Consider the following 19,465-nt stretch of genomic DNA (forward strand, 5'->3'; position numbering starts at 1 on the left):
GCAAGCCCCGCCCGCCGCCGCCGCCGCCGGGCCGAGGCCGGCCTCCCTCCCCTCCTTCCCTCCCCTCCCCTCCAATCCCTCCCTCCCTCCTTCCCTTCCCTTCCCTTCCCCTCCTTCCCTCCCCTTCCCCTCCTCCCCTCCCCGCGGCCGCCCCCTCCGCGGCAGCCCGCCAGCAGCGCCACAAGCAGGCGCGGGGCCGGCTCGCTCCGCGCTGCCTCCCGTGCCCGCCCCGCGCTCTCGCCGCGCCGCTCCCATGCAGGCCGGCGGCGAGGCAGAAGATGGCTGACTCGCCGGGCCACCCGCCGCCCCGACCGCCCGCGACCCCCGCCCGCCCGCCGCCGCCGCGCTCCCCCCGGGCCCTCCGCGGCGCCGCCGCCTCCTCCTCCTCCTCCTCCTCCTCCTCCTCCTCCTGCTGCTGCTGCTGCTGCTGCCACCACTGAGAGCCGCCCCCCCCCCCCTTTCCCCTTTACACCCCCCCCCCAAAGCCCCTCCCGGCCCCCCCAGAGCACCAGCAGCCATTTCATCTCCACCACCAAGTAGGCGCAAAAAATGGCAGAAATGGAGAAAGAAGGGAGACCTCCCGAAAATAAAAGGAGCAGGAAGCCGGCGCACCCGGTCAAGCGGGAGATCAACGAGGAGATGAAGGTAAGGTGACTGGGACGGGGAAGGGAAAGGGGGTGTCCGTCCCCCCCCCCACCCCCGGCACCCCACCACCTCTCCTCTCCGCCGTGCATGGAAATGAAATAAGAAAGGATCTCTTGTCATTTTTTTTTTTTGTAGGATGCACTGAATGTGTCTCAACTCCGCCTCCTGGGCTGAAAACAGAGACGAATTCACAGGCTGCAAATCCTTTTCATTGACCAGCTTTGATTTATTTATTTTTTAAAAAAAAACTCTCCCTCATTGGGCTTTTAAGCTCCTTGGGTGCCAGTCATCAGCCCTTTTTTTTCCTTCCCCCCCCCCCAATAACCATCCCCTCAGGTAGCGGGGGAAGCCCTAAAGTTAGGAAAGAAAGGGCCCTCTTTTAAACCCCGCATTTCTCCCCTTTTTCAGTAGCCAGCTGCAACTGTGTAATTAAATTGTCAAAGTGAAACGCTACGGGCTGAGCCGCGCATCTTCCGTGCACTTGAGCATGGAGACCCCTTTCCTCTCCTCCTGCCTCCTCCCCACCCGGCGGAGGGGAGCTGGAAGGTGGCTGGCCCAGGGCTGCATTTTTGGAAGCCCGTTTGTGGGTCGCAGGGCTGTCCTGTTCATTAGGAAGCAGTGCCAACCCAGCTGTGCTCAGAGGTAGCGCTTGAGGCGGCCGCTCCAGATGTTAGGATGGCTGCGATTGCACAGAAACACATTTCGGGGTTTCTTGTATCAGGAGGTTGCTGCTCCAGGCTTGACTGGTCCTGTTTTTTTTTTTTTTTTTTTTTTTTTTGCGCCTGTTTTTCCATGCCTGTTCCACCTCTTGTTTGTTTTGCGTCTCTGATTCCCCAAAGTTGGGAAAGGTGTATTGCGAGACTTCAGCCAAACTTGTTGTTTAATGCGCGTATAAAGTGATTAAAGCAGTGTTAGTCTGGCTAGGGGATCAGGCTGCTGTCATTTAATCTGAATATGTCATTTATTAAAAGACTGATCGTAAGTGGAGGTCTGCCCGGAAAATGTCACACGTTCGCATAGTATGTATACTATATAGGCGAGTATATAAATATGCATGATGTCTAGTGAAAATATCTTTGCTTTCCGGAGCACTGATCTCCCCCTGTAAAATTAAGCAGGAATGCACGATCCCCTCCCCTGCCCCTCCTCTGCACACCACTGGTTTCGGAGCGGTGTCCTTTGCTGCTGGAGGCAGGCAGCGTTGCTCGTTGCTCGTGCTGCCCGTGCACACGGTGCTGTGTACGCACAGGCTGCAAATGTGGACGGGAGCAGGAGGGAGCGGTGCTGCGAACAAAACAAGGCACCGCTGCCCTGCGTGGCGGTGGCAGCTCTTTGGAAACAAACCGGGCGAGTTTCAAGCGTTGTTACGCTTTGCGAGATGTATGGCACATCCTATTTTTGGGCTCCGTACGGGCGCCGGGGAGTGAGAGTCGGTGCTGTTGTGGTCCTGCATGGTTGTGAGGGCTGCGGAGGGCTGCAGCACGGGGCACTGGCCCCTCAGAACATGGCTTAATGCGATCTATACGGATTGCAGCTTTTAAGTTTCATAGGTTCTAGGATTACAAATTAGCTAATTTTAATCAAAACATGTGAAATGTTATCCTGGCTGGATATAAAGGCTGACTGTGCTGGATCCTCTGGGTTTGTTTTGTTTACTTTGGCTGCAGGCACACTCAGCGGTTTGGGAGATAGTTGTTCTTCTACAGTATAACAGATGTTTGTCTGAAAGGGTGAGGAAGAAACAAAAACAACATTGTGTGAAGGAGAAAAATTACACAATTTTAAACTAATGCTTTGGTATTAAGCACTGGCATTAGCCTTCGTGCAGAGAATTTCTCTTTTTTAATCATTGGTAGCTGCTTAAGGCTACAGACCTCAAGATTTCAACTGAGTTAGTAATTAAAGGCAGATAGAAACAGCCTTTTGAACCAGTCGGGTCTCTGGTGGAGGGCGAGACAACCGATGGCAGAACCCCCCACAAAACGCAGGCCACCTTACAGTGTAAACGCTGCTGTTATGCTGGGAGACGGCATTTTTAGTAGGACACTTGGCTGCTATAATCCTAGAAGGAAAGGAGGGTGAGGGGGACAGTCTTATGAATTTCTGGCTCGTCGAGAAAGTTAAAATCCTGCACTTTCTATTTCCTGATGAGTTAAGATGTCTGGTTGTTCTTCGTAAACCCCAGGAATACAATAATGTAACAAATTGGTTGCATTGTGCAAAATGTGTGCAGCAAAATGACACGGGGAACACAATGTGCCCTTGTGTAGGTTCGTATCTGTAATGTTCAAACAGCCTGGCTGTTTCCCTTCATCTGAACTGCTTTCATCTGGACCAGTGTAAAATAAGCTCTGGTAAGTAATCACGGCAGAGCAGAAAGAAAGGAATGTATACAGCAATAGACAGCCTAAGCTGTAAAAACTGTAACCTGAGTATCAGCAGCAGATCAGATATCAAGGCTTTAAGGTAGGGGAAATGAAAGAGATGAAGGGGAGGAAAAGACGAGAGAGGGAATGGAAAAGTCAGCCTGGAAAGTGAAGGAGAAGTAGGAGGGCCCCCTCAGGGAAATTTGGCTCAGGGATTAGGGAATTTTATCATGGTGTACAGTGACCTACTCAGGTTTCAGCCCACGTTGGATCGAATTGCCTCCCTTTGCTAGCAGAAAGAAAAAGGGCTGGTGTAGATGTGATTTTTTTTTTCTTCGGGTAATAAAAAGGCCATTGGTACAAGTGTCTATTTTAAGTACAGCAAATGCAAGGCGCTATGAATGAGCAATAAAATTACCTCATCACGGAGACTTCCTTCAAGATTTGCTGTTCGATATAGTCGGATATTTACTCAAGAAGGTTCGCACAACCCAACTGCTCGCGCGTGGTGTACGCCAGCACTGGTGGCACCGCTCGCTTTGACCGCGGCCGGGTGTTAGTGTTGCTTGCTGCTACCTTGTGCCAGAGATTGAGTTACATTTTTGTTATCACTACCGTAATGTACACGATGGTTATAAGAAATTTTAATTTGATACATTGTTGTGTGCAAAAAGTACATGACTCTGCACAGTTTTCTGATATTGCGTTTCAATGAAAAATATATTCGGGGGAACTGGTTTTGTTTCTTTGTGACCTTCAGTCACAGCCTTTCTTTTTTTCTAATGTATTTTTTATTTTGTCCCCATTCCTTCTTAGGATTATGCTTTCCATTCCCCCTGCCCAGAGGTAGCCTTACTCATCCCACACTTTGGAAGGAGAGCAGAGTAGCTCTGAAATTCGGTTGTGTCATTCCTCACGTGCTGGTGAATACCAGGATGCCCAATAGACCCAAAGCCAGCAGAATCGGGGAAGCTGGCCCTATTTCAAAACTTCAGATTTTTTTTTCTGGTTTGATTGATGAAAGCGCTTGTGGAGGCTTTCACATCCCTCCCTGAACCTAATCCCGTTTTTCACCCTGCTGTCAGGCAGCAGTGCTGCTCGAGGGCAGCGGCCGGGTGCGCTGAAATCCCATGAAATGCACTGGGGTCGATTGGATATGTTGCAGCAAGTGGGTTGTACTGGAAGTTCCCCTGAACAAACAAGACAGTGCCTCCACATGTTCAGAGTCTCTGTCAGCTGAAAAGCTGTAATTTCACAGGGCTGCTCCGTGCGCCCAAGGAGTTTACCATCTATAAATATTCTCAATAACGAATTCGGATCTAAAATTGGGCTCCATTCCTGATGCCTAGAGCTTAAGGCAGCCCCATCTGTTACAGTTTAATAGTAAACTCATCAGAAGATATTTCAGTTTAGCGTTCTAATATTCCCCATTTGGCGTTTAAAAGCACTACCGTCAGGATTAGGAAAGCGGTGGAACAGGCACGGCCGCGCCGTGCTCACAGCGAGCCAGATAGCTGCGGACGCTAAAGAGATTTCAAGGAAACTCCTCCCTTCTCTCCTGAAAAGCAAAAAAACACGTTCGCGAAAGTGGAAAAGCAGACAGACTTTATCGGCTGTGGTGTTTTGGGATACCGAGGCGGGTTTTACTGCAGAGCCCGCGTGGAGGTGGCTTTGTGGGGTGGCTGTGGAGGGGAGATGCGCTGCCGGCACAGGGAGCCTGGCCTACCTGTGAGGGCTTCCCCGCCCGCCTGCCTTGTAGGACACAGGGAATTATAGCACCCCCAAAATTGTCTTGCTGTTAGCACAGAGGTCTAACCATACTGTTCAACATGGCGACAACATAAACACGCAAGGCTGGCAAAAAAAATACCACAGAATCGAGTTTGCCTCATGAGCGCAGGCACATTTTTATTTCCTCCGTGAGGTGAAAGCGAAGAGCGAATTTGTGGGGCTCCACACCTGGCGGGTTGTGCATGCAGGGAAATGGAAGGGAGCCACTGCGCTTCCTCCGAAATCTGAAATAAACATTCGGCAGTAAAACCTAGAAGAAAATGAGTCTGACAGACTCGTTCCTCTGCGCGCTTCCTGCCTCCGCGTTTGCCAGGCCTGGGTCTGTGAGGCCAGGCCTTGCCCCCTGTGGATAGGGTTCGTGGAGAAGGAAAGGCAAGAGCTGTGGGATGGAAAGAGAAGCACGGTTCAGCTTCAGAGTGTATTAATTAGTGAAAAATTGGGAAAATGATGCATTGCGACAAAAAAAAATCAAGCCATAGGTGTACTGTTACGACGAAACAAATGCTAAAGCGGAAATGAGTGTGATTATATTTTCACTGCCTCACATATAAGTCTGCCTCACGAAGGAGAGAAACCACAGCCTGGCCAGTCAATGCACTCTTCTTCGTCTTTCCCGTGAATAGGAAGCAAATTCAAGTCAAAATAACGAGTATAATGGTCGGTTAGCTAGCCTGGCTCTTCCAAAGGGGAGGGCATTTCTGCAAGTACAAGAATGGAGAGCTCATACAGTTAAAACATGCAAATTACACATTGTCCCGTGGGAGGGATAAGTGGTTTGGGACCTGGTAGGGGGCAGAAATTGCTGTCGGTGAGGAAAGGGGCTTGGCATGTGACCTCCTGGCAGGGTATTGTGAGGCTCAGTGCTGTCGTTTCGCTGGGAAACCTGTGAATCTGGGCTCCCGGGTTCCAGCCGAGCAGTGTGATGGCTGAGCGGGGATTTGGGGATGATGGTCAAGGTTTTCCGTGGAGTACTGGTTGTTCATGGCATTTCAGCCCTCTGGCAGGGATTTAGAGCTGTGTTGGCAGCCTCTGTCCTGCAGACCCTCCACATCCTTTTGGGGAGTGGGTCTGAGAGCAGGCATGGGCTAGCTTGGTGTCTTTGCTCTCCTGGTCCTGCAGAAGCTTGGAATCACAGCTCCAGGCACATCCTCCATCCTGTCACCCGTGCTTGTCTTCGCATCTTGTTTGGCCTGGGCTTTGGCAAGTCCATCGTCTCTCACTAGAGCTGGTTCCTCTCTAGCGTGCTTCATCACTGCTTCTTTCACTCTCCTGCTCCAATGTCAGGTCCCACATTCTTGCTTTCCTCAAGCACCGTGGTTACAATCATCACCCTTCCTTTCAGCAAGCCTTTGAAGCTTGTACATCTTTCAGTAAGCTTCAGCTCTGCAGGTGCAGATTGTGTGTTGATCGTCTTGCTTCCTTTCCTTAACTTCAACAGCTGAGCCTCTCCCCACTCCCTGCATTCACACAGAGAAAAATTGTCTCACCTCATTATTTGTATTTTGATTATTGCCACCACACTGGTCTTTACACATCCCCTCTCATTATCATATCTTGAATCTGCTTAGGCTGGGCCTACCAGTGATATGGAAAGAAAAGAGAAAGTACGGAAACAGTGAAATGATGGTGGTCAGCTTCAGGGCAGGAGCTTCAATGAGCACTTGACCTGTGTGACCATCATCTAGATGTCAGACATCACTGTGGATGGGTATTTTAATTAGGAGCCTGAAAGAAGGTGATATTGTTGCTCTGTGGATGCTCATCTATGCATGGGAGTCAGTGTGGAAAAAAATTAAAAATCCCACATTTCTCAGCTTTGACCATCAGCTTGTTAAGGATGTGATCATCTTCTTGGTTCAGTATGTACAGAGTGCTCTGTAATGGAGCCCCGGTGTTAGCCACTGAGAGAACAGTATTAAGAGTGATAACCGTCATTGTAATAGGTAAGACAAACTATGAAGGAGAATGGCTTAACTTTTTTTTTTTTTTTTTTTAATTCAAGCATCCTTGTGGAGAAATCACTGTGTGAAAAAGATACTTACTATTGTTACCGCTGATATGTGACCTCATTATACTCTCATTGAAGTTAATAGCAAAGACCCTGCTAATTTCTTTATTTTGTACGAGTCAAGTCTCTATTATGACTAATTTCAAAATCAAATGTATTTTTTCTCATTATGACTGTTCATTTTTGTGCATCACTCAACATGAACAGTAAAATGAGGCTTGAAAGGTTCTAAAGCTTTGTGCCACTGCAAGCCCAACAATCACTGTGACGAGGCTCTGAAGAGGGACAGCAGCTTGTTGCAGCAAAGAATAAACATACACAGCCTTGCTTACATATTCCTTGACAAGTAATTAAAAATTACTCATTGTCTGAGTTGATCAACGGTGCAAATAAAACACAAAGCATCCGCAGGAGGCAAATTTAGAGCTACTCAGTTAATTGGGCTGCATGGAGCCTAAGTCAGGCAGCCTTTTGTCAATTGGCCTCCACCTTGCTGGATTAATCTCCAGGGCTGCGTCTCCACAGCTGAAACGTGGCAGAGCAAGGGAAGGTGACGGAGCTTTCCTTTGGGACTCCACGGACCCCCTCAGGTCATTCTGGGTGGGCTGCACTGGCCAGGTTTCACTTGCTGTCTCTGGGTTGTTTCAGTGCTGGATTCCCATGGGGTGGAGGTGGGGTTATTGCATTTGGATTTTCAGCACTGAGAAAGGAGAAATCATCTCAAAAAATTAAAACTAATAAACAAAAAACCCTTTAGAAAAATGTTTCTGGTGTTATTTAAAACACTCACTCACCAGCATCATTTACATGAGAATTTAAATACCTATTTTAGAAATGGGGATGGGTATTAGCCACATTACGCTGCAGCGCACTCTTTGTTGCAAACTGCAGTGGTCTCATAGTTCAGATGTAACAGGCTAGCATACCTGTAAGGCTGAAACTGGGTGCAGATGTGGAGTGGTGCGATGTTTTCTGGCAATTTGGGGCTGCACAAAAGAGCCACAGAATCAAGCCTTCCAGCGGGAGGTCAAGTGAAAGGGGAAAAACCAGGGGAATCGATGCTCCGTGGGTTTATTGTTTTGGTTTTCCTTTTCTCGGAAATCGTATTTGTAGCACAGTGGCACAGGTGATACTCCTGGCAGAGTATAAATGGCCCGTGCGTATTGCTTATAGCCGCTTTACCAGGGTGACAGGAACACCTATGCAACCCCGTGTGATGAACGAGGCGACAGCGGCGTGGCTCGGATGGTCCGGGGCAGGGTGCCTGCTGCAGCTTGGGATCCGGAAGCAATTAGGATCTGATTAATTTTATTTATTTATTTAAATGACTTGAGGATTGCTGTGTTTCTATCATTAGGCTCGCTCCCACTCAAAACCTAAGCTGGTGCTGTTGCTAGAGAAAATCTAGCAACCTGTGGATTTGGCACACGGCATTTATTTTGGATGGGTGTCATGTTCTGCTTTTTCTTTGCTGATAGCCAGGGTCACAGGAAGATTGCTAGTCAGGATCGTTATTTCAGATGTCAATATTTTACGGTAAAATCAAGTTTGGAATTTGTTTTAAAGTAATAATAAAAACACAGAGAGACCAAACTGAAAGTCTTTGTTTGTGGCTCTTTCGTTTCATTTTACATTTGTCATGTTACTTTAAGCTGACCTTTGCAGTGACAATAATTCATTAGCCAGTTTCCCCCAGGAGTTTCCTAAACCCATAAGCCGTGCCTCCATGGTACCATGCAGTTTCACAAAGCTTCATTGCCTGGCTGCAGGGTTCTTGACTTACTCCACTAAATCTCCTGGCCCGGTAATGAGCATTTTCCGCAGAAATATTTTTGACACATGACCTGGAGGACATGTTTTCTAGGGAAGTTTGAGAGTTATGACAGTCGTGTTCCATGTTTTGCATTTCCACACAAACATAAAATGTAAGCACGCTGCTGCTTGGAAATTGTTTTGAAAATAAATATGGCAAAACAGAAAAAGGGTTTTCTTAAACAAATGTAAGAGATTTTTATGTGAAACACTGTGGTAAAATGCCTTCATGGTAAAGAGTTTTTAAGTGCCTTTAATGTGCAGGGGTTTAAAACTCTGAGGAAGAATGTCTTCGATGTGATTTTATTTCATTTGGTTCACGTGCATCTCCAGGAACTGTAATTGTGTCGGTGACCTCCTCCAGCTGAAAAGGCTGCAGCGCAGTAAGATTGATTAACTGCTGCCTGAAAAAATCTTAGTTTTCTGTTACTCATATCTTATATTTCTGCTGCAGTCTTAAATATTTTATGGTAACGCAGACACATTTTTGTGACGAATGTATGATAAAACATTTCCGACACTGAATGCCAGAGCAGAAAGGCATAAATAACTCTCCTTTTCATTTTCTTTAAATTACAGATGTATGAGTCTTTGTCATAATTACATGTGCCAGTCTGAGATTTAAACGCATTACACTTTATACACTTGACTTGTGAAATGCACATTAGTCTTTGAGGAGGTGGGACAAACCTGACACTTCCTCGTGTAGCAAAGATACCGTTCGATTTATGTAGTCCTCCCTTCATTCCAGATGGTTATTGATTACATAAATAAGTAGGTAATTTTTCTCTTTCAGAACTTCGCAGAAAACACTATGAATGAGCTCCTTGGCTGGTATGGTTATGATAAGGTTGAACTGAAAGATGGAGAAGATATTGAATTCAGGAACTACTCTGCAGATGGGGAAAGCCGCCAGCACATTTCTGTTCTCAAAGGTAATGAGATTTAATGTTTCTGTGTCCTCGCAAAGAAGGATTAATACCTCAACCTGTCTGAATTGGCGGGGACTAGGGAGCATGTTCTGCTGCTTGCTTTGTGGTTGATTTAAATAAAAATACCTGAGAGTGCCTCCTAGTAAGAGGAAGCCAATAGGGTACAGGGAAAATCACTTAACAAAATTGCTGTTGGTAGGCACTTAGTAACACGTCTTCACAAATAATACCTTTTGTGAGTCAGCTGAAAGTCAAGTTCCTACGGTACCAATAAACTGCTCGCCACTGGAAAAAGAGAGAGAGTTTTCTTAGCGGTGTGGATTTAAGGAAACCCTTTTGCTTTCCAAACAAAGGTTTTTGGCTCAAGGCTTTCTAAAATCCCAAAAGGTTTCGAGCTGGGATATTCACAACTCATGCAAGAAACATCCTGAACATTCATAAAAGGCTCCTCGGTGATGTTTGTAATATGCCGTGTTCCGCAAGTACTTTACAAGTTCTCAAGGGGTAGAGTTTTTTTGGGATGCTGCTGGATCTTCACACGATGTGATACGAAATTACTCACCGTGCAAATGATGGGATTCAGCCTTTTTTTTGAGTAGTTCACTTGCTGCCTTCTGACTCCTCAGCCCCAGCAGGTAGGTAGGGGCTTGTGGTCAGCGGGAAAAGGAGTGTAGGACGTTGCTGGATCTTGGCTTTCCCAGCAAGGGTTTCTCAGAGGTGGGGTATAGAGAGAAAACTGCAGAAGCTTTTAGGGTACCACTTGTCACTGCACTTGCAGACAGCAGTGTTTGGGCTTGCTTTCTGGTGGCAAGCAGCAGCATTGTACTCATTGAGTGTTGCAATGAGTACTGATACCAGAGAGACCAGCTCTGAAGAAGAAATGGCTAGAAAAAAGGTGGAAAAATTAGAGGTAAGGTGAACCAATTGAACTGTGTTAAAAATGAATGTTTGCATCTTGTTAGTTGTGTAGTAGTGACATTGTTGATCAATATTTATATTTCATCGAAAATGCAGTATCGTTAAGCCACCTTTGAAGAAACTTATTTCAGTGTAGTAATAGGATTCATTTATTTATGTTTTCCTAAATAGATCTTCTATTGAATGCTTTGTGGCTCCAGGCTATGCCTAATGAAATCTGTGACATACTTTTTTTCTATAGGCACATGAGACAAATCATATGTTTTATGTACCAAACAAAGATGTCGAATACCTGTGCCAGGTAGAGATTTTTGGTGTATGCAGTCTGTGGGAGAGAAAAAAATGTGTTTCTTTTTCTGAGTGATGGGAGGAGAGAGAATAATAACAGTTAAGTCCTACCCCATAGCTACCTGAGGTGCATTAGAGAAATTCCTACAAATACAAATCCAGAAGTGCTTTGGGATTAAAGAATTAGAATCATGACTGTCATCATTACATGCACACTTTGCTCTGATTTCAATATTTTGTTCCTCTGTTTAAATCCTTTCCACTACTTACTACTCATTGTATTATTGAGACGAGAATTAGGAATTCTTTTATTTTTCAGTTTATGCTTCTTGCACTGGTGAAGCCACGGCATGCTGAGTGTGATCACCATGAAAACAGTGCATATAAAGGATAGGAATATGGAATCATTGACTAAATAAGGCAGGCTGGAGATATATATCACAAAATAATCCCACTTTTTTTTTTTAATATAGTTGTTTTTAGTGTGACTTTGATTTAAAGAAATGGAACATGTTCGAGGAATAATGGAAAGTATTCATTTGTTAAAGGGGAAAGTATCTGTATTTTTTGTGCACTCTTCTTGTATTAGGGTAAGTAATGTAATGAACAGGTTGGTGAAAGTATCAAAGCATCTAAGAAATATATTTGTCATACTGTACAATGTGTTCTTTGTGTTTTACAGAAAATTCTTTGCCAAAACCGAAATTACCCGAGGACAGTGTTATTTCACCGTACAATATAAACACAAGCTATCCAGGGCTTGCCACAGGAAATGGACTTTCAGACTCACCAGCAGGGTCAAAGGATCACGGGAATGTACCTATTATTGTCCCATTAATTCCGCCACCTTTCATAAAGCCACCAGCAGGTAAATCCTAATGAACATTTAAAAATGATGACTGTCATTGACACGTGTCCTGAGATTGCTAGGATGTGACTTAGCTGTAAGAGCGCTTTAATAACCAGCCACAGGGAACTTAAAGACAGGGTGGGGGAGTGACTTTCTTTGTTAATATTCTTGAAAAACTTCTGCAATGCAGTGTCAACAGACAGGCTCTTCTGCTGCTTGTGACACTCCGCAAGCTGGATTATACTCCCTCAGCACTTGAGCAACATCTGCTTTTAAAAAAATTATATTGTTTTGATGAATAAAGCCTTTTAAGTAAATTAATGAAAGGTGATTAAATTAAAAATAGGCTCCAGGAGGGAAACAGTGAAAGAGACAAAGCCATCAAATCAATATCGTGTCTTTATATCAGGTTAACAAGCTCATCTTGGGAAAACTGTCTCTTGATTCGCATTGAAATCCCTGACCATCGTCTCTTGAGGGTTTAATGTGATCTTGACTCTACCCAGGAGACTCCAGTGAAATGTTTTACGTTTTCATTAGATTTTTATCAGGAGTGATTTCATAACATGCCATTCCTCGGAGTTTATGTGAAAAATGATTTATTCTGCTCTGCATGCTGCTTACCATAATCCGTGAAAGTAACTCGTAGAGCTCCACTAGGGTGATTAATTGCGGTGGTATTGTTTGCTGTCGTACACGGTGCGGTAATTGGTGAATGTAGGTAGCAGCAGGCTCGGTCCCGCTTCTGCAGAAGTCCCTGGGTGTCATCTGGCTGCTCGTGGGTGACCGAGGTGACCCGTGGTGCCTACTGAAGATGCTGGCCTGCTGCGCGCAGGGAGTCGCTCTGGTGACAGAGTCCCCACCAGCCTCGAGGATGCTCCTGCAGAGGTAGAGCAGCTCATAGGGCCAGGTCCCAGGGGCAGGTGGTCACCTCTGCCCTTCACTGCACTTACTAAAGGTAACAATAAAATACTGGTCAGTCCAACAGACGGTTTGCCCATTGATAGCGGCGTGACAGATACAGTGGCCCCTCCCAAATTATTTATATGCCATTGAGTTTTTTCTCCAAAGAAGTATCCTAATATGCTATGAGTAATTTTCAGATGTTACCCAATATGCGCTCCGTGCCAAAGACTTTTCATCTATTTTATACGGTATTTGCTAATTACCAAAGCTATTTGGGCCCATTCCTGCAGCCCTTACACAGCTAAAGATCTCGGGCCATATGGGCTGGATCCTCAGCTGTTGTTGATTTGGCCCTAAAGCTTTAATCAAGGGCTTGTGTCGTCCCAAGCTATTTTCTCCTCCAATCTGAGTCATGAATGAATCCAGAATGCTGAATTTGTGGTACATGAACACAAGGCTGTAACATGCATTGCGCAAACTGCCACAGCGACTGGATTTTTATGACATCAAACAAGCAGGAGGAGATGGAACGATGAAGTAGAAAAACAAATTACTGCAACAGTAGTTAAATGGGCACAGGGGAACCTTGGCCAACTCAACTGCCTTCTGTTCTTTGCCCGTCCACCTACTGCTTGTGGTCCTGCGTTCAGATGTACCCGTAAAGGTAGTACACAGACAAGGCTTTTCATAAGTATTCTCCATCTTTAGGTTTTTACTTCATTAGTTCATAATGAAAATCAATGTTTTACTCTCTTAAAGGATATGAAATGCATAATCTCTGCCTCCTCTGACTTCATCGCACGATCAGTAATGAGCACTAGATTACCATGACTTCTGAGCAAATGAACATATTTATCTCACCTTTGGCTTAGAGAGCAAAGTTTGGGAGGACTGGAGAGGGAGGAGAACCACAGCCTTTGTGGGATTTGCAATAGGCACACGTAGTAATTGCTGTGTTTTATCTTAGGGCGTAGGAGCCCTAGTCATGATCACCCCAAAGAGCCTGCAGTGAAGCGTAAGGCAAGAAGCAACGGGTCAACACAAGTAGAAAAGGGAGTACAAAGGAGCCAGGAGAGCCAGTGTGCGAGGCAGTGGTCTTGGCACCGCACTTTGACACCGTTTTGTGGGCACTGCATCAAAGCAGAGAACTTCAGAGTGATGCAAAGCCAGGCAAGGGTAACTGGGGGGATGTTTTCTCGGAGCCCCTCACAAGCGTGGGGGCAACCTGGGGAGCAGCACAAAGGTACTTACTTGATTGTGCAGGCAAATGAAAAAGCCTGGCATCAGTGATTGCTAGAGCTGAAAGTCAGCATTTTCAACGTGGTGGGGGCAGTCTGTGACTGGCCTGCTGGGACAACAGGACCAGCTTGTGTTTGGTGGAGTTAATAAATGAAGAAAGGGGACAGAAGGGAGCAGGCAGAAGGAGTCTAAGGGAAAAGCTGGAAAACTTCAAGGTTAAAATGCTAGGCAGAGAAAGGGTTCTTTGCAGCATGTTTGGCATGGACAAGGCTTAAGGCAGGCCAGAGGGAAAACCAGGTAGTAATCCGCTGCAGAGACTGAGATGTGAGATGCTGAGAATCAGGATGAGTCCAGTCTTTGTGGATGGACAGGGAGAACTTTTGCATGTTGCATAGGAAAAAAGTCAACAAAGTTTAATTCTAGCTCAAAAGAGGGTGCCCACAAATGAAAATGATGGATAAATCATGAACCTTAAGGACGGGAAAGATGATGGTGTGGTCTACTGTTACTAAGCAGAGAATATGGAGTGAACACTCAGGGAAAAATATCAAGACTTTAATTCTTGCCATATTGATCTTGAACTGAAGGGTCAGTACCCATAAAGAAGTGTCAGAGAGACAGGCTGAGGCAGTCATTTGGACAGGAGAGCAGTGGTCTGGAGAGGATAAGCAGATCCAAGAAACAGCCACAATGAATTATTAGTTGAATAATTTTTGAAGGTAAGATTCTGTAGAGGTAAGGAGGAGAAGAGAAAGAGCAGAGCACTGGGGATGCTCACAGGAGCCTGAAGGGAGAAATGAGACAGATACTCTGTAAGGTGCACAAATGTAGCAATTGCAGAGGTAGAAAAAGCATGGGGGAAAGACACATCTTTCCAAGGAGGCAGATTTAATTCCTAATATCAGAAACAGCTACCAGCTCAAGGAGGAGGAGGAAGGAGTACTGGTCATGAACTATGTCTAGGAAGCAGTCACTGAAGATTTCAGCAGATTAGGTCTTCCCTGAGTGTGCTGGAAAACTTCAAACAGTCTCCTATCTACACTTGCATTTTAAATGAAGAGGCTAAAACTTTGAAGAGTTAACAAAATAACCTTTTTCCCCATCATTCTTATTTTATGACATTTTTTTTTGTTTTGAAAACCAGATCATTTTGAGCAGTGTGAATACAATTCATCTCCAAGCTGTTCTGCTTTCTGTTTTAGTCAAATGACAAATTAGGGAAAATTTGCTTATACAGTCCTGGAAAACATTAGACTCCCACCTGACCAAATACAAACGGCTCCAATAGAGGTGTTCTCTCCTTGTGGTACCCTAAGGTTACACCCAAAAAAGGCTGGGTTAAACACATGGGCCCTGTGTGGTGCACGGGCCATCCACAGGTGTGAGTGATCTTCAGGCTTAGTCTGGAGTACAACCCGTTGCAACAAGCTGATACTAAGACGACTTCTGCCTGGTGTTAGAAGATTCTTACTTTCTACAAAGCAACCTAAAGAAAGTATTTTTTTTCAAATTAAAACAAAAAACCAAAAAACATAAGAATGGTGAGGAACAGAAATGCGGAAGCCAGGAATGATCTGGAAATAGCAATACCACCACAGCTGTGCAGGGTATATGATTGTAGTGTTCAGTACCAGCCAGCCCAGTGTTTGTTCTGCAGCCATTAGTGCAGAGAGGAAATCTGGGAGGGCGCCCGGTGACTCTGCCCTTCTGCTCAGACAAGCGTGGGCATCTGTTGTTGCATGGGATGCAGGATGGCTGAGATCTAGTCTTCTTGGTTTTAGAAGAATGCGAAAGAAGAATGCAAAAAGTTCTTTAAATGCAGGCAAGAGCACGCTCCCTCCTTCCCCCAGCACCTGCTGCAGGCTGCAGTGTCTCCGTTTCCCTCATCCTTGGTTTGCTTTCCCTCGAGATATTCGTGACAGTGCCTCGGTAGGGGAGGATGACTGCTATTTGGCCCAGCCTTCGAGCTTGGGTGTTGTCAAAGTGTCCCCCCCACGTAGGTGCAATGTACAGAATACATCTGCTACCCACAGTGCTGCAAACAAGCCCCAGCTCCCCCATGGCAGGGCAATGGGAGTTAAGTTGGTGCATCAGCCGTGCAGCTCCTGGGATGCAGCAGAGTCCCTGCCTGAAGAACACTCTGGAGCTGCGTGCTGTAAACTGTATCAATATTTAAATTATGTCGGAGGGATCTAAAAGCATAAAAGATTTTTAAATGGTAGTTAGCAGGGCAGTAAAGCCGAATCCCACAATTATCTGTCTGAATTCACCAAGGAATTGGTTCTATGACTGCATTACCAAGAAGGCTTATTCCAGGCAGAACCCAGTAGCAGTTTCCCTTAAATAAAGACCACATTATCAGACCTAATTAAGCCTATATATTGAGGTGACTTTCATTTTACTGCACTCTGGATCCTGCTTCAGTATTTTCCAAATCTTATTCCAGTTGCTGAACAGTTTTAAGATTTCTTTAACTGCAGCTTTAGTGCTCTGATAAAGACCACCACAACAAATCTTAGTCAATGCTCTTCAAATACTTGCTTTGGTTTTGGTTTGAAAAATCATCTAATTTACACTGCTCATAGGGTTATTAGTGCTTGTGTTTTAAAATGCCAGTGGTTGCCCATCAGCCTGCCTCTTCTAGCCCGTTGTTGATGTCTTTTGCTCTCTGTGGAGGGCTGAGTGTTTCCCTTGTGCTAAAAAGAAAATCACAAAGTCCACATATGCACTTTAATAGCATATATTAAAAACGCACAGGGAGTTCCCCCTCCATTAGCTGAAATAGGTGCTTTTTTCTTTGCATGTTTAAAACCTGCCTAAATGCCAGCTTTTATTTGTGTTGGGCATTCAGCTCTTGCTGAACTACGCATGAGAATACGCCTCAACCCATGCATAGTAAACATAGGCAAGCCACAGTTCCCCCAAATGAGTTTTTGAAAAGAGCTGGGACACTTGACTTTCTTGGCAGAGCAGTGAACTTTAAGAGACTGGGCTTTAAAAGGAAATGCACTATGGACCCCATGAGGTATTTCCATGGCCATGGCAGCAACAAGCTTTCTGTTGTAAGCCCTGTTTTTTAATCTTCCTCTCATAATTACTTTTTCCAAGGTACTTCTTGTACCTTGAGTTTGTCACGCACCCCATCTGTTTAGAGGAGCAGTACTTAACAAAGGGTTCTGCAGAAATATTGCACACATTTTGTTTGTTCACTTTTTAAATTTAAGTTTAATCAGATAAAGCATCTTGGATATAAGAAAAAGTATGGAAATGGTGCTTCTACTTTGCATGGGCACATCTGCCTCAGGAACTGCTTGGAGGTGACAAAATCCAAACGCGTGCTGCTTGGTTGTCTTCAGTGGAAAGCCAGAGTGCCAACCAGGTAACTCAGGATTAACCAGTATGAAATCCTGACTGGTCCCAGTGGGAACCACAAACACTTACTGCTGATGCTGCACATGTCAAGTTAAGATCTTAGTCTTCAGATCTTTTTTCAGCTTTTCATTGGAAAGCATTAATGAAAACAGCTATAAAATGTAAAGATGTGTGCTGGTGGATTGGGCGTAGTTCCCAGCACGGGGCTAAGGGACTGTTCTGGTGGATTCCTTAAGCCTACCCCCCACTGAAAAACTGGGATCCAAACTGCCAGTGTGAGGGGGTAGGATGCAGCAAAGAGGAAACAGGGTTAAAAATAAATAGATAAATAAATAAATAAGAAAGCAGTAGTGGTGAGGCCTGGCTGCTGATATCCGTGGTGGCAGGAAACTCACATGCCAGGAAGAGTTGGGCTGCAGGGAGGCACACAGGAGGATGGGCTGCCAGAATATTTTCTGTATCAGGTCACAGACACAACCCCAGCCAAGGCACAGGTTCCACATGGACTCGCTTAGTCTGGAGGATGTACCCTTTGAGATCTCTGTCCCTGACCCTGCGTCCTCATCGTCCTCATTCTGCTCAACATCACCATTGTGGTACTGCAGGTGGGCACCTTCAGGAGTAATTTTTTCTTCTTGCCAGAACAATCAAGCGTCTCCTGCTGAATTTATTGCAAGGAAATGTGGAAAGTAAGATTTTGGAGCACCTGTCCAGGGATCATCGTAATCTTCAGGATTAGAGCTGTGACTGCATTTAGTTTTGTCTGGATTCATGAAACTAAAGTTGAAAATGCCTATCAGTGAGTTCAAAACAGTATTAGCAGAATGTTGCAGCCTTAAAGTTAGTAAACGGATCGGGGTTTAACTCCAGAATTGTAGGGATTTTAGGATCATCCTGCTGAGCACTGTAGGCCCTGCTGGTTTCCCTAGATAAAGGGACAGAGCTATACATGATGGATTTGCTCTGTTGTGCTCGCTGCCTTCCTTCCCTTCTCCCCACCTCTCCGAATTACAGTTCCATATAAGATCAATTAGTCTAAACTGCTGCTCATTGGTTTTAGAGGAACAATTTTCTGCAGCTCCTTCACACTGGTTTGAAAGGAAAAAAAAACCAAACCGAACATTCTGCTTAATTAAGACCTAAAGAGGCGGTGCAAACTTTTGATGATTAATTGGAGCATGCTTTAGACTGATGCATATTTAGTTATTATAATGTGATAATTTTATCTTGTTATACAAACTGCTCCCTTTGGGAACATGATTTAACACTGCAAACACACCGTGTTTATTGCATTGTTCATTATGAAAAATACACAAGAAAAAAACCACAAGGAGATGTATCTGAGTAGTATCTGTGCAGTGGGTGCAGGGAGTACTTCTTCCACCTGTAGTGACACAACCCGGGGGCAGAAAAAACACGGTATTGGAACTCCCACAATAGTTCTTCCTATGAAGAGTGGCTGGAAATTCAGGTCTTGTACTACGTGTGGAAGGAATACGCCTTCCTGTTACCTGATGCGATTGCAGGAAACAGCCGTGGGGATATTCTGCTGAAAACTCAACATTACTGTTCAGTGTGGCTCTGACAGCTCCCCTTTGTCTTACCTGTAGGAGTACCCGTGCTATCCCTCACAGGTGTGACGGATCTGAGAACATGCTCAGCACATTGCAAGAGCGGGTCATAAAGTGGCAAGCCTAGATGGAGAAAAAAATCGATTGCTTTCGCTTCAAAATGATCTGTCCTAAGACTTGCAAATTTCGTTTTTGTACTTTACAAACGTGTGTCAGCCTAACTTACGTGAGTCCTGAAAGTGGTGGTGAGTGATCTTCATCAGCAGAGCTGCTCCAGCGAGAGCTCAAGTGGTGGACATGGGCGTGCTGTCAGGGTGAACTCCTGTTACTCAAGAGGATATATTGGAGATATTCAAGGCCCGTCTGGACGCCTACCTGGGCAACCTGCTCTAGGGAACCTGCTTTGGCAGGGGGGTTGGACCCGATGATCTCTTGAGGTCCCTTCCAACCCCCACAGTTCTGTGATTCTGTGATATGCACAGTGAGGCTACCAGCAAAAGTTTGTGTACACTGGAGAGCATTGCCATGTCATACACCTATGTGATTATCGAGAAGAAGCTTTCTTAGTGCAGACCTAACCTGAAAGAGTCATAGAATCATGGAATAGCTTTGGTTGGAAGGGACCTTAAAGCCCACCCAGTTCCAACCCCCTGCCATGGGCAGGGATGCCACCCACTAGATCAGGTTGCGCAGGGCCTTGTCCCACCAAAAGACGTCAGAAGAAAGATTCAGGACGTGGTCTCGAACTCAAGCAGTCTCAAACTACT

At 45.4% G+C, this 19,465-nt stretch overlaps 1 protein-coding gene across 3 annotated transcripts in view; it reads left to right on the forward strand.

The window, feature by feature from the left end:
• Positions 1–471: 471 nt before the first annotated feature.
• The window catches only part of LOC121067197 (sine oculis binding protein homolog), a 113,812-nt gene continuing 94,818 nt past the window's right edge, over positions 472–19,465 (forward strand). For all 3 annotated transcript variants that reach the window (XR_005818150.1, XM_040551379.1, XM_040551380.1), the window contains exons 1-3: positions 472–645; positions 9,419–9,557; positions 11,443–11,628. Coding sequence is in view for 2 of the 3 variants with exons in the window: in XM_040551379.1 (XP_040407313.1) it covers positions 550–645; positions 9,419–9,557; positions 11,443–11,628 (421 nt within the window). In the remaining variant the exon portion in view is untranslated. The remainder of the gene's footprint in view (positions 646–9,418; positions 9,558–11,442; positions 11,629–19,465) is intronic.

The sequence above is a fragment of the Cygnus olor genome, chromosome 3 (assembly GCF_009769625.2).
Source record: "Cygnus olor isolate bCygOlo1 chromosome 3, bCygOlo1.pri.v2, whole genome shotgun sequence".
NCBI classification, from domain to species: domain Eukaryota; kingdom Metazoa; phylum Chordata; class Aves; order Anseriformes; family Anatidae; genus Cygnus; species Cygnus olor.